Genomic DNA, 15,501 nt, shown 5'->3' with positions numbered 1-15,501 from the left:
ATTACTCCATAGTAGAGAAAGAGTGTCTCGCAATAAAGTGGGCTGTAGAGACGCTCAAATACTACCTGTTGGGGAGAAAATTCCGGTTGGTCACAGATCATGCACCCCTTACCTGGATGTGTCAAAACAGGGAAAAGAATGCTAGAGTGACCAGGTGGTTCCTAAGCCTACAACCCTTTAAATTTTCTGTGGAACACAGGTCAGGGCACAAACATGGCAATGCTGACGGGTTGTCAAGGATGCACTCCCTAATATCCATGGTCGCTCATCCCTCGAGGTCTGAGCTGGGGGGGAGGATATGTGACAGAAACCAGGGGATGGTAATAAATTCCGTATATAGGGCTCCCAGGATACTAGACAGTTTCTATCCTGTTTGGCCTGGGAGTGCAGCCTTATAATACATACACTCCATCCCACAGTTTGGCAAGCGCTGGAACTGAGGGATGAGAGATCCAGACCAGAGTTTGTCTGCTGCCTGATTTCTGTCACCTGTCATGCTAATTAGGAATCAGGTATGAAAGACTGATTTCCTGTTTGCTCTGGTCTCCCCACAAGAGCCAGGAGGCTGGAAGGCTGCTGAACTACAGAGGGGAGAAGCCTCTTCCCCAAACAGGTTCAATCTTTCTGTTCATTTGTGTAAGACTGCAAAAGTACCGTGTTTTGATGTTGGAAGTGGAAAAGCCACTTCCAACCCTGAGTCAGGGATATCTAAGTTAAGTTATCGCTCAGGTGAGCAGCTTTTGTTTTGATCTGTTTTCTGTTGTATGCACTGTGGCAGTCTCAGTGCCTGGGACTGAATAAACCAGGCATAGCCTATTTAAAGGAACAGTACGTGACGCCTCATCATTTAACCTACCCTAAAAGACCGTGTTCTAAACAGTCCCGGACAAACGACGGAGCCCCGGAGTAAGCCGTTTGTCACAACGTGTCGTACGGTACATGGGATGCAGAGATCTTTACACGTGTCATACTGTGCATGGGATGCAGAGATCTTTACACGTTTCGTACTGTACATGGGATGCAGAGATCTTTACACAAAAAATATGTCAGGTTAAGCAGCACTCTACTAAAATGGATTATGTCAGTAGATAAATAACTGATCTGGTGCACGGAAAGAGAGAGGGACCCCTGGCCCCCTCAGAGCAATAACTAAAAGATATAATGGTTCCAAGCACTCAAAATAGAAAAAGGCATCAATAAAGAACTGTATTTAATACTGACACTGTGTGGATATATATTGTATGTAATACTGACACCGTGTGGATATATACTGTATGTAATACTGACACAGTGTGGATATATACTGTATGTAATACTGACACTGTGTGGATATATACTGTATGTAATACTGACACAGTGTGGATATATACTGTATGTAATACTGACACAGTGTGGATATATACTGTATGTAATACTGACACAGTGGAGATATATACTGTATGTAATACTGACACAGTGTGGATATATACTGTATGTAATACTGACACTGTGTGGATATATACTGTATGTAATACTGTCACAGTGTGGATATATACTATATGTAATACCGACACAGTGTGGATATATACTGTATGTAGTACTGACACAGTGTGGATATATACTGTATGTAGTACTGACACTGTGTGGATATATACTGTATGTAGTACTGACACTGTGTGGATATATATTGTATGTAATACTAACACCTTGTGGATATATACTGTATGTAATACTGACACAGTGTGGATATATACTATATGTAATACTGACACTGTGTGGATATATACTGTATGTAATACTGACACAGTGTGGATATATACTGTATGTAATACTGACACAGTGGAGATATATACTGTATGTAATACTGACACAGTGTGGATATATACTGTATGTAATACTGACACTGTGTGGATATATACTGTATGTAATACCGTCACAGTGTGGATATATACTATATGTAATACCGACACAGTGTGGATATATACTGTATGTAGTACTGACACAGTGTGGATATATACTGTATGTAGTACTGACACTGTGTGGATATATACTGTATGTAGTACTAACACTGTGTGGATATATACTGTATGTAATACTGACACTGTGTGGATATATACTGTATGTAATACTGACACAGTGTGGATAAATACTCTATGTAATACTGACACAGTGTGGATAAATACTCTATGTAATACTGACACAGTGGAGATATATACTGTATGTAATACTGACACTGTGTGGATATATACTGTATGTAATACGGACACTGTGTGGATATATACTGTACTGTATGTAATACCGACACAGTGTGGATATATACTGTATGTAATACCGACACAGTGTGGATATATACTGTATGTAATACTGACACGATGTGGATATATACTGTATGTAATACTGTCACAGTGTGGATATATACTGTATGTAATACTGACACAGTGTGGATATATACTTTATGTAATACTGACACAGTGGAGATATATACTTTATGTAATACTGACACTGTGTGGATATATACTGTATGTAGTACTGACACTGTGTGGATATATACTGTATGTAATACTGACACAGTGTGGATATATACTGTATGTAATACTGACACGGGGTGGATATATACTGTATGTAGTACTGACACAGTGTGGATATATACTGTATGTAATACTGACACGTGGTGGATATATACTGTATGTAATACTGACACAGTGTGGATATATACTGTATGTAATACTGACACCGTGTGGATATATACTGTATGTAATACTGACACAGTGTGGATATATACTGTATGTAGTACTGATACAGTGTGGATATATACTGTATGTAATACTGACACAGTGTGGATATATACTGTATGTAGTACTGATACAGTGTGGATATATACTGTATGTAATACTGACACGTTGTGGATATATACTGTATGTAATACTGACAGTGTGGATATATACTGTGTGTAATACTGACACAGTGTGGATATATACTGTATGTAATACTGACACGTTGTGGATATATACTGTATGTAATACTGACAGTGTGGATATATACTGTGTGTAATATTGACACAGTGTGGATATATACTGTATGTAATACTGACACGGGGTGGATATATACTGTATGTAGTACTGACACAGTGTGGATATATACTGTATGTAATACTGACACAGTGTGGATATATACTGTATGAAGTACTGATACAGTGTGGATATATACTGTATGTAATACTGACACAGTGTGGATATATACTGTATGTAGTACTGATACAGTGTGGATATATACTGTATGTAATACTGACACAGTGTGGATATATACTGTATGTAGTACTGATACAGTGTGGATATATACTGTATGTAATACTGACACAGTGTGGATATATACTGTATGTAATACTGACAGTGTGGATATATACTGTGTGTAATACTGTCACAGTGTGGATATATACTGTATGTAATACTGACACGGGGTGGATATATACTGTATGTAATACTGACACGGTGTGGATATATACTGTATGTAATACTGTCACAGTGTGGATATATACTGTATGTAATACTGTCACAGTGTTGATATATACTGTATGTAATACTGACACGGTGTGGATATATACTGTATGGAATACTGACACGGGGTGGATATATACTGTATGTAGTACTGACACAGTGTGGATATATACTGTATGTAATACTGACACGGTGTGGATACAGTATATACTGTATGTAATACTGACACTATGTGGATATATACTGTATGTAGTACTGACACTGTGTGGATATATACTGTATGTAATACTGACACGTGTGAATATATACTGTATGTAATACTGACACAGTGGAGATATATACTGTATGTAATACTGACACTGTGTGGATATATACTGTATGAAATACTGTCACAGTGGAGATATATACTGTATGTAATACTGACATGGTGTGGATATATACTGTATGTAATACTGACACGGTGTGGATACAGTATACACTGGCGACACACTTTATTCGAGCTCGGCTAGTCCCACGAATTCGGGTATACCCGGGTGTATTGAGGTTTGTGACTGTTTTCTGCCCGAGTGCATTGAGGTATTTTCCAGGCAGGGATTGAAGCATTTTATTCCCGCTGGCTGCAATACTGCACAGTATATATATATATACTGCATTACTATTCATGAATTTATGCCATCTGGTAGACACGCGAAGCATTGCAGCCTATTAAATCCTAATCATTATCATTTAACAGATCAGCCGCCCGTCAGCCAGGCATGAACCCAGGCTGGGAAGGCAAACGCAACGGGGCTTGTCAGAGGTGAGGAGCGGCGCATTCCAGGTATCTGCCAGGTACATACTGGGTATTTGCTCGAATAAAGTGTGTCGGTGCAGTATACTGTATGTAATACTGACACTATGTGGATATATACTGTATGTAGTACTGACACTGTGTGGATATATACTGTATGTAATACTGACACGTGTGAATATATACTGTATGTAATACTGACACAGTGGAGATATAAACTGTATGTAATACTGACACAGTGTGGATATATACTGTATGTAATACTGACACTGTGTGGATATATACTGTATGTAGTACTGACACTGTGTGGATATATACTGTATGTAGTACTGACACTGTGTGGATATATACTGTATGTAATACTGACTCTGTGTGGATATATACTGTATGTAATACTGTCACAGTGTGGATATATACTGTATGTAATACCGACACAGTGTGGATATATACTGTATGTAATACCGACACAGTGTGGATATACACTGTATGTAATACTGACACGGGGTGGATATATATTGTATGTAGTACTGACACGGTGTGGATACTGTATATACTGTATGTAATACTGACACAGTGTGGATATATACTGTATGTAATACTGACACATGGTGGATATATACTGTATGTAATACTGACACAGTGTGGATATATACTGTATGTAATACTGACACGGGGTGGATATATACTGTATGTAATACTGACACTGTGTGGATATATACTGTATGTAATACTTACAAGGTGTGGATACAGTATATACTGTATGTAATACTGACACGGGGTGCATATATACTGTATGTAATACTGACATGGTGTGGATATATACTGTATGTAATACTGACACGGAGTGGATATATACTGTATGTAGTACTGACACTGTGTGGATATATACTGTATGTAATACTGACACAGTGGAGATATATACTGTATGTAATACTGACACTGTGTGGATATATACTGTATGTAGTATTGACACTGTGTGGATATATACTGTATGTAATACTGACAGGGTGTGGATACTGTATATACTGTATGTAATACTGACACAGTGTGGATATATACTGTATGTAGTACTGACACAGTGTGGATATATACTGTATGTAATACTGACACGTGGTGTATATATATTGTATGTAATACTGACAGTGTGGATATATACTGTATGTAATACTGACACAGTGTGGATATATACTGTATGTAATACTGACACTGTGTGGATATATACTGTATGTAATACTGACACGGTGTGGATACAGTATATACTGTATGTAATACTGACACGGGGTGCATATATACTGTATGTAATACTGACACGGTGTGGATATATATTGTATGTAATACTGACACGGGGTGGATATATACTGTATGTAATACTGTCACAGTGTGGATATATACTGTATGTAGTACTGACATGGTGTGGATATATACTGTATGTAATACTGACACGGTGTGGATACAGTATATACTGTATGTAATACTGACACAGTGGAGATATATACTGTATGTAATACTGACACAGTGTGGATATATACTGTATGTAATACTGACACGGGGTGGATATATACTGTATGTAATACTGACACGGGGTGGATATATACTGTATGTAATACTGACACGGTGTGGATACAGTATATACTGTATGTAGTACTGACACAGTGGAGATATATACTGTATGTAATACTGACACAGTGTGGATATATACTGTATGTAATACTGACACGGGGTGGATATATACTGTATGTAATACTGACACGGTGTGATATATACTGTATGTAGTACTGACACGGTGTGGATATATACTATATGTAATACTAACACGTGTGGATATATACAGTACATGTAATACTAACACATGTGGATATATACAGTACATGTAATACTGACACGGTGTGGATATATACGGTACATGTAGTACTGACACGGTGTGGATATATACGGTACATGTAGTACTGACACGGTGTGGATATATACAGTACATGTAATACTGACGTGGTGTGGATATATATACGGTACATGTAGTACTGATGCAGTAGTCATGTGGTAGAGACATTCAATGAAATCAACCTATCCTGTGGTGCAGAACAAAACAGGCCATAGGGTGATTTCATCAGACATCTCCTACCACTCATCCATCAGTTAGAGAAGAGGGAAGGAAAGACGGCTCGAGACAACCAGCTGAACCCCACCACCAGCTTGGACTTCTCCACCATATTTCCAACTAGATCCTTCCAGCCCTGTCCTCCCTGGATCCAGTCATGGCAACATACCAGGTTTTGCAGCTCTGCTGAATCTTGCTTCCGGGTTGATGGGTCTCACCCCCGTGATGGCAGGGGCACATGGCAGGCTGGACACACTGGCCACCGTCATCCAGCAACAGGCCCTCCGGGCAGTTACACCCGGCCACACAACCTTCCATCTCCTGACAGAATCCAGCTCTCGCCAAGCGCAGGTCTGCACAGGTCTTCCTGCAGGGGGCAGAGCACTCTATGTACACCTGTCCTCCAGTGCACTGAACAGCTGAGGGAGAGAAATGAAGGCATGAACAGAGAGAAGGTGCCCACCGCGCGGGGCAGAGAGATATACAAGAAATGGGAGAAGGAAGAGACAAAGGAGCATAGTATGGATAAAACAAAAAGATAACAAGCAGTCAGACGGACCAGGAAGGATGGAAGTGCAAAAACATGCAGGAGAAACCTATTATTATTCTCGTTTATTTGGGAAGCGCCAACATGCACCACAGGGCGGTATAATGGGGGTACAGAGGTACGTATATTACATAAACCGCCACAAGTGAGGACAGACACGCACACACAGATACAGAGGGGTAATGAGGGCCCTGATCCTGAGAGATTACAATACAGAGTGAGCAAGGGACAATGTTGAACCTGTTCCATCTTTAGGGTGGAGAACCCTATAAATGTGGTGGTGTGACACTACGTGGCGGGAGAGTGCAATCCTCGAACTTACGGCAGAAGGTCTGGTTTCTCCAGGACACTAGGGCTCCCTCCTGGGCGCATTGTCTGGCGTAGGCAGACACGGCACTGCACAGGCAGTTCTTATTAGCGGCACAGCCGCACACATCATACTGACAGAGTTGGTGATATGGTTCCCACTCAACCTGGTCGTGGCAAGTCTGTGAGGAAGTCATGGAAAGGGGAACACAGGATAAGAAGAAGGATTAGGAGCGCAGTTTACAGGCCACTGCCTGTCATATCGTGATATCAATATGTGATATATTGTGATACACCGCACTGTCACTGGGGGCCATATTTACTAAGCGATGCTACTCCAGGAGATACCTTCCAGCGCTGGAAGACACCGTATGGACCATTCACTTGAAAGGTCCATGAGGTTTGTTCCGGCATCAATATGGTCCAGAATTCAGTGACAAATCTGTGATGTGCCAGAGTACTGTGTGTTTTTAGTGATAACTTGGTAGAAAAACAAGATAAAACAAAAAAACACAGAGTCGTGAAGGTAACAACAATAGCAGATGCCCGATGTTCTCCGCAGCACAAACTGCCGGGTACTACAGGGTCTGTGCCCACCAGTAAGCAACGCAAATGTATGGATGGAGCCTTCTTCCTCTTTGGGGTATGTTACCCTCTCACTTTCCTTTACCTCCTCTAGTATAAACTCCTAACATAGCAATACCTGGAAAACAGAGCTGGAGATCACTGAGCAGGCATCCGCTGCGAAATCCCTGCGCTGCGTGTACGTCCCGCACGGGTCAAATGTGAAGGGTCCCACATCGGGGCAGCTAGCTGATGCCTTGAATTTATTGGCGAACGCAGCGCTGCTGGTCTCAATGTCCCCCTCAGGGGTGGTGAAGTCATCGTTCTGGTTCCAGTTATACGTTCCACACAGTCCCCGTACCTTGGTATTTGGTACAGAAAGGAATATATTAGGACTACTTGTTGGATGACCCTATTCGTTTAGTCATCCTAAATAAATCCTATACCCCAGCCATGAATAACATAAGGCACGAAAACGGGAAGCAAATTTGAGCCAACCTAGTGTGCTACTTACTGATGAGTGATTCCTTTTAAGGATTACGCTGTGTCTATACAGGTCCGCTGTTTGTTAATTTGATGGCTACCAGTATTTATTCTGCTTATGTAACAGGTTTTTTGTTTCCTCGGTTAAACATTACAATGAAATATTATCAGCAGGACTCCATGGACCTGATGCAGAGACACTTCCACAAAGCGTAGAGTGTGTCGCACTGCGTGCGGTCCCAGCTACAGGAATGTTATCATTCACCGGTTTGCTCTCGTTCACCATACCGTTCAATAATACGACTCCCATGCAAAGTGAGAAAAGACCATTCTTAGATACAATACTTAGATTGTAAGCTCTTCGGGCAGGGACCCCTTTTCCTAGTGTTGCTGTCATGTCTGAAGCGCTTATTCCCAGCATGTGTTATATTATTAGTATGTCCCGTGTATTACTGCTGTGACGCGCCATGTAAATAAAGATATACACACATACACATACACACATACACACATACACACATACACACATACACACATACACACATACACACATACACACATACACACATACACACACACACACATACAGTAACGGTGAAAGAAAAGGATCCGGATCTGTTCTGTTTAGACAGAAAATCCTATTGTATGTAGGGTATTGTTTAAGTGTGCTAGCACTAACTGGTACAAAGTCTGACTACCTCTATTTATAAAGCTGATAGTTCCCTTATTTTTCATTTCGATAATAACTACCGATCCTGGGTATACAAATACTTCACATTTTAAACAATAAAACACCAATTTTTTATTCCAAGGAACTGCACCTGTCCCCTGATTTGAACTGAGCGGATATTCTGTATTGTACCTGATAACGACCCGAACGTCACGTCGGATACAGCTTCTCTTCCGTGTACTCTTACCTTGTTGGCGAATGCCGGCTGCAGGGTGATGTAAGCAGCTGGGAACTCCACGCTCCACAGCACGTGGGCTGCAAAGGTCTGAAGCAGAAGGAAGGAGGAGGAGACCCGTCTCACAGACAGATCCGGACTGACGAAGGGCAAGGTCACTTCAAGGCCATTCACGGTGATGTCCCCTGAGGTGAGAATAGAAGGAGGCACAAACCCATGAGAGAGCGGTAACTCTGTCTGACCGCAGATGGGGGCCCAATGGGGGCTGTGCACCAAACTTCAATCTGACGTTAAGGACCAAATTCATTTGAATATTAAATATGGTGGTAATCTCAGTTAATAAAAAGTATAAGATATAAACAGCACTAAGGGAACTGTATATAAATTAAATATAAATGGAATCGTGGTGCAGCAGGAACAACAGAGGGACCCCAGAACAATCAAATATAATCACACAAATGGTTCCCGGCACTCAAATGTAGAAATAAGTGATGACGTACAAAAGAATACGCCAAGAATAAAATATGTGACTGAAAGAATATAAATAAACATCGGGGGGAGAGGGGGCAATGTTTCACGGGTTGAACCCCTTCTTCTGGCCTGTTCCCACAGATCAAACACAGTCTGTGGTACGTCCCTTAGCGCCTCCCTCAATAATAAAAAACAGTCCAAGAGAAAACTCAAAAGTTACAGCTACAGTCCCTACAGAGGAGACTAGGCTCCTCACTAGCAAACCACTAAATGCAGTGTGATCCCCAAAGGGGGTAACGGTACGTGCAGCCAGCAACTGCTAACAATTCTAATGCATTTATTGAGTAAATGTGGCTGTAACTCGGGAAATAACCAAGGTCACCCAGGAAATAACCAAGGTCATCCAGGAAATAACCAAGGTCACTCATGAAATAACCAAGGTCACCCAGGAAATAACCAAGGTCACCCAGGAAATAACCAAGGTCATCCAAGAAATAACCAAGGTCACCCAGGAAATAACCAAGGTCATCCAGGAAATAACCAAGGTCACTCATGAAATAACCAAGGTCACCCAGGAAATAACCAAGGTCACCCAGGAAATAACCAAGGTCACCCAGGAAATAACCAAGGTCACCCAGGAAATAACCAAGGTCACCCAGGAAATAACCACGGTCACTCAGGAAATAACCAAGGTCACCCATAAAATAACCAAGGTCACCCAGGAAATAACCAAGGTCATCCAAGAAATAACCAAGGTCACTCAGGAAATAACCAAGGTCATCCAGGAAATAACCAAGGTCACTCATGAAATAACCAAGGTCACCCAGGAAATAACCAAGGTCACCCAGGAAATAACCAAGGTCACTCAGGAAATAACCAAGCTCACCCAGGAAATAAAAAAAGTAACCCAGGAAATAACCAAGGTCACTCAGGAAATAATCACGATTACTCAGGAAATAACCACGGTCACCCAGGAAATAACCACGGTCACCCAGGAAATAACCAAGGTCACCCAGGAAATAACCAAGATCACCCAGGAAATAACCACGGTCACTCAGGAAATAACCACGGTCACCAAGGAAATAACCAAGGTCACCCAGGAAATAACCAAGGTCACCCAGGAAATAACCAAGGTCACCCAGGAAATAACCACGGTCACCCAGGAAATAACCACGGTCACCCAGGAAATAACCACGGTCACTCAGGAAATAACCAAGGTCACCCAGGAAATAACCAAGGTCACTCAGGAAATAACCAAGCTCACCCAGGAAATAACCAAGGTCACCCAGGAAATAACCACGGTCACTCAGGAAATAACCACGGTAACTCAGGAAATAACCACAGTCACTCAGGAAATAACCAAGGTCACTCAGGAAATAACCAAGGTCACCCAGGAAATAACCAAGGTCACTCAGGAAATAACCACGGTCACTCAGGAAATAACAAGGTCACTCAGGAAATAACCACGGTCACTCAGGAAATAACCAAGGTCACTCAGGAAATAACCAAGGTCACTCAGGAAATAACCAAGGTCACTCAGGAAATAACCAAGGTCACTCAGGAAATAACCAAGGTCACTCAGGAAATAACCAAGGTCACTCAGGAAATAACCAAGGTCACCCAGGAAATAACCAAGGTCACTCAGGAAATAAACAGTGTGGAGGAACCAGGCGCTTACCTTTAGTATCAGAGTTTCAGAGAGGCGATGTAACCAATGATTGTGGTTAATTCCTATTGATGTGTGGTATTTCTTGTTACTATAGTTAATTATGTTGTATAGCGATTTGAATGAAAATTGTTGTTATCTATACCTCATGGTTTTTTGAAACTACAGTGTTTTTAAATTTCATTGTATAAACCAAGTGACTGCATTTTATTACCAAGGATGTCTGGTGATACAACCTGTCATTTAGATGGTATCACTATTTGCTAATCTACTGCCAACCTAGACCCTAAGGTTTCCCAAATTTAATTAAAATCCCCACTAACAATGGAATGTGTAAGATCAAAATGATTATCAGAAATCTGATTGTTTTACTAAAAGGCTTGGTAACGTTTAACCAGAAATTAGTTGTTTTTATATTTCAGTATGTAAACTATGGGCCTTATGCAGAGAGCATCGTTATTTCGAAATTCGCCATTTTTTGTACAATTTCGCGCAGAAACCGGCAGAAAATGGCGAGTTCCGAAAAACGCGCCATTTTGTTTTTTCAATTGCTAAAACTCGCCTCGCGGCTGGCGAGAACCTCCATCTCGCCATTTTTAAAACTCTCCGAATGCAGAGAGGTGCGAACGGCATTAAGCGGCTGTTCGCGCCAAAAAATGCCGCGATTCTCGCATTTTTGCCGCGCCAGGAAAAGATGGCAAGATGGCGCTCGCCGCCTATAGTAAAGGGGAAAAAAAGGCGCGAATTTGTTTTTACACGTTTCTGAAGCGCGCATCTCGCCAATTTAAACTCGCCACACGCATCCATGTTAAACATAGCAGAATTCGCACTTTTCTGCATATGGAGAATAAAACTCTCCAAAAAAGCTACTTTTTATGAAATTCGCCAATTTTAAAATTCTATGCTCTCTGCATAAGGCCCTATGTCTCTAGAGCGATTTATGCTCATTTTTAATTCATTGTATGTTAAGCAAAATGCACCCATACTAAGCCAAATTACTGTATGTTATACGCAATTGATGGTTAGTTAGATGTCAGCACCACAATTATACCTTTTAACCATTCAGATAACAAAAGTTATTTATCATCAATTTACATCCTAAAGTTATCTCAGTATAGCTAAAACATACACTCAAAAAGGGTGCATAAGTCCAAAAATAATAGCAGTGAGTTGAGTGTTTTACTCCACATCACTGCTGCGATTGGTTTAAGAATGTTGTTTTACAAAGCCCAGTATGGAAACAAATATATTACATATCGTGAATACATATGTTAGGTGCTAAAGACTGCCACCAGGTGATAGAACCATGTTTGAACTCATTACAAACGAAAAGCAATTACACTTGCTAATAAAATACACAAGAATAAAAATGAGTATAGTAATTTTATTAATTTTATCATTATAATTGCAATGGACTATTGAGTTTAATAGGGAGTTTAACACTTGTGTATAGACTAATACACTGATTACACGCATTGGCAACATACACATTATGCTATTTAATTAATTAGCAAGCTGAGGGTCTATATAAGCTCATCTGACCCTCAGTGCGTCATTGAATGAGCCTGAGGAAGCCGTCCAATCGGCGAAACGCGTTGCTCTAATTCAGTGATCAAGCTTGGAACTTTGGGGCTTCCGTAACTGAAGGAGGCAGTTTGCAGTCACAGCCGCACCAGGAACAGCCACCTATTCCGACTCCGGACGCGGAGTAGAGAGCGGCCGCGACCACTGCTAACAACAGCCACGGGAGCGCACCAGGAAACTTTATATATTATGTGAGTGCAATTTTTGCGGATCCCATTTTATGTTTAAATAAACTTTTATATTCTAAAAGCATTATTGATCCCTCTTAATCATTTTTGCCTCACCAACGCCCCTGACTGAAACGGGGAGGGGAAGGAACCCAGAACGGGAAGATTAAGAAAAAGACCCGCATTGAATTGCCTGCCTGCCAGCAGGAGTGTGCGCAGCACCCCTGAAATACCCCTGACGGGGGTCATAGGTGTTCACCTCAAAGACATCTGCCCTGCACCTCTACTCACACTGGGCCGTGTGAGTACATATTGATATTTATTGTTAACAAGTTCCCCCCCCCTGAACCTCATTGCAGAAGGGGCACCACCCACTACAAAGATACCAACTTGTGATGGTGTTTGCACAAGGCCGTGTAAGCATTTACTAGACAGCTTACGTCTTTTGATTATTCATTCACCATCCTAATCCCCCCCCCCCCCACTGGGTTAAAACTGTAGTATACCAATTGTAGTATACTGCTCGTTAATATCTGTTCCATCTGTGCTTTTACTTATCCCTTGCTCCCCCTACTCTGTTTTGTCACTCAGGAAATAACCAAGCTCACCCAGGAAATAACCACGGTCACTCAGGAAATAACCAAGCTCACCCAGGAAATAACCACGGTCACTCAGGAAATAACCACGGTCACTCAGGAAATAACCAAGCTCACCCAGGAAATAACCACGGTCACTCAGGAAATAACCAAGCTCACCCAGGAAATAACCACGGTCACTCAGGAAATAACTGACTTGTCTGGTTTTATTTTTTTACCAGGTGTTAATGGGCTCCATTTAACCCATGTAACGTGTCAGTGTCCTCAGTTGACGTTAAACAAAGCGTTATGTTCAATGATTTATGGCGCTTAGTAGGTCGGAGCCTACGGCCCTTATTCAGAACAGTGAGAAGTGGTTATCGCACAGTAAATAATGTCTTGGCTGAAATGCCTGTAGGCCGACACATCGCTATCGCGTCTCACAAAACTGCATCGGCGAGTAAGAGAGGCAATGAGTGAACAACGCCCGGGAGTCATCGAAGCGCGATCCGCGCGACCGTGACAGAACGGCCATTAAAGTCAGTGACAGACATCGCTGATTCGGGAGTGATAGGATCGCGCTTTGATCATTTCTGCCCATTGTCTCTTAGCTCATAGTACCGTGCCGTGTTGTACCGTGCCGTGTTGTGCCGTGTTGTGCCGTGCCGTGTTGTACCGTGCCGTGTTGTGCCGTGCCGTGTTGTACCGTGCCATGTTGTACCGTGCCGTGTTGTGCCGTGTTGTACCGTGCCGTGTTGTACCGTGCCGTGTTGTACCGTGCCGTGTTGTGCCGTGTTGTGCCGTGCCGTGTTGTACCGTGCCGTGTTGTGCCGTGTTGTGCCGTGCCGTGTTGTACCGTGCCGTGTTGTACCGTGCCATGTTGTGCCGTGTTGTGCCGTGCCATGTTGTACCGTGCCGTGTTGTACCGTGCCGTGTTGTACCGTGCCATGTTGTACCGTGCCGTGTTGTACCGTGCCGTGTTGTACAGTGCCGTGTTGTACCGTGCCGTGTTTTACAGTGCCGTGTTGTACAGTGCCGTGATGTACCATGTTGTACCGTTCCGTGTTGTACCGTGCCGTGTTGTACTGTGCCAATTGTACCGTGCAGTGTTGAACCGTGCCGTATTGTACCGTGCCGTGTTGTACCGTGCCGTGTTGTACCGTGCCGTGTTGTACCGTGCCGTGTTGTACCGTGCCGTGTTGTACCGTGCCATGTGGTGCCGTGTTGTACCGTGCCGTGTTGTACCGTGCCGTGTTGTGCCGTGTTGTACCGTGCCGTGTTGTACCGTGCCGTGTTGTACCGTGCCGTGTTATACCGTGCCGTGTTGTGCCGTGTTGTGCCGTGCCGTGTTGTACCGTGCTGTGTTGTACCGTGCCGTGTTGTACCGTGCCGTGTTGTGCCGTGTTGTGCCGTGCCATGTTGTGCCGTGCCGTGTTGTACCGTGCCGTGTTGTACTGTGCCAATTGTACCGTGCAGTGTTGAACCGTGCCGTGTTGTGCCGTGTTGTGCCGTATTGTACCGTGCCGTGTTGTACCGTGCCGTGTTGTACCGTGCCGTGTTGTGCCGTGTTGTACCGTGCCGTGTTGTACCGTGCCGTGTTGTACCGTGCCATGTGGTGCCGTGTTGTACCGTGCCGTGTTGTACCGTGCCATGTTGTACCGTGCCGTGTTGTACCGTGCCGTGTTGTACCGTGCCGTGTTGTACCGTGCCGTGTTGTGCCGTGTTGTGCCGTGTTGTGCGTGCCGTGTTGTACCATGCCGTGTTGTATCGTGCCATGTTGTACCGTGCCGTGTTGTGCCGTGTTGAACCCGTGCCGTGTTGTACCGTGCCGTGTTGTACCGTGCCGTGTTGTACCGTGCCGTGTTGTAACGTGCC

The 15,501-nt window shown here is 42.9% G+C and overlaps 1 protein-coding gene across 1 annotated transcript in view; it reads right to left on the bottom strand.

The window, feature by feature from the left end:
• The window catches only part of LOC142488297 (SCO-spondin-like), a 403,111-nt gene that overhangs the window by 329,385 nt on the left and 58,225 nt on the right, over nucleotides 1-15,501 (bottom strand). The window contains exons 15-18 of the mRNA XM_075588669.1: nucleotides 9,176-9,348; nucleotides 7,915-8,136; nucleotides 7,228-7,393; nucleotides 6,528-6,777 (exon numbers count right to left, since the gene is read on the bottom strand). Coding sequence (XP_075444784.1) covers nucleotides 6,528-6,777; nucleotides 7,228-7,393; nucleotides 7,915-8,136; nucleotides 9,176-9,348 — 811 coding nt within the window. The remainder of the gene's footprint in view (nucleotides 1-6,527; nucleotides 6,778-7,227; nucleotides 7,394-7,914; nucleotides 8,137-9,175; nucleotides 9,349-15,501) is intronic.

The sequence above is a fragment of the Ascaphus truei genome, chromosome 2 (assembly GCF_040206685.1).
Source record: "Ascaphus truei isolate aAscTru1 chromosome 2, aAscTru1.hap1, whole genome shotgun sequence".
Lineage (NCBI taxonomy): Eukaryota > Metazoa > Chordata > Amphibia > Anura > Ascaphidae > Ascaphus > Ascaphus truei.
This window is presented reverse-complemented; position numbering and strand designations above follow the sequence as displayed.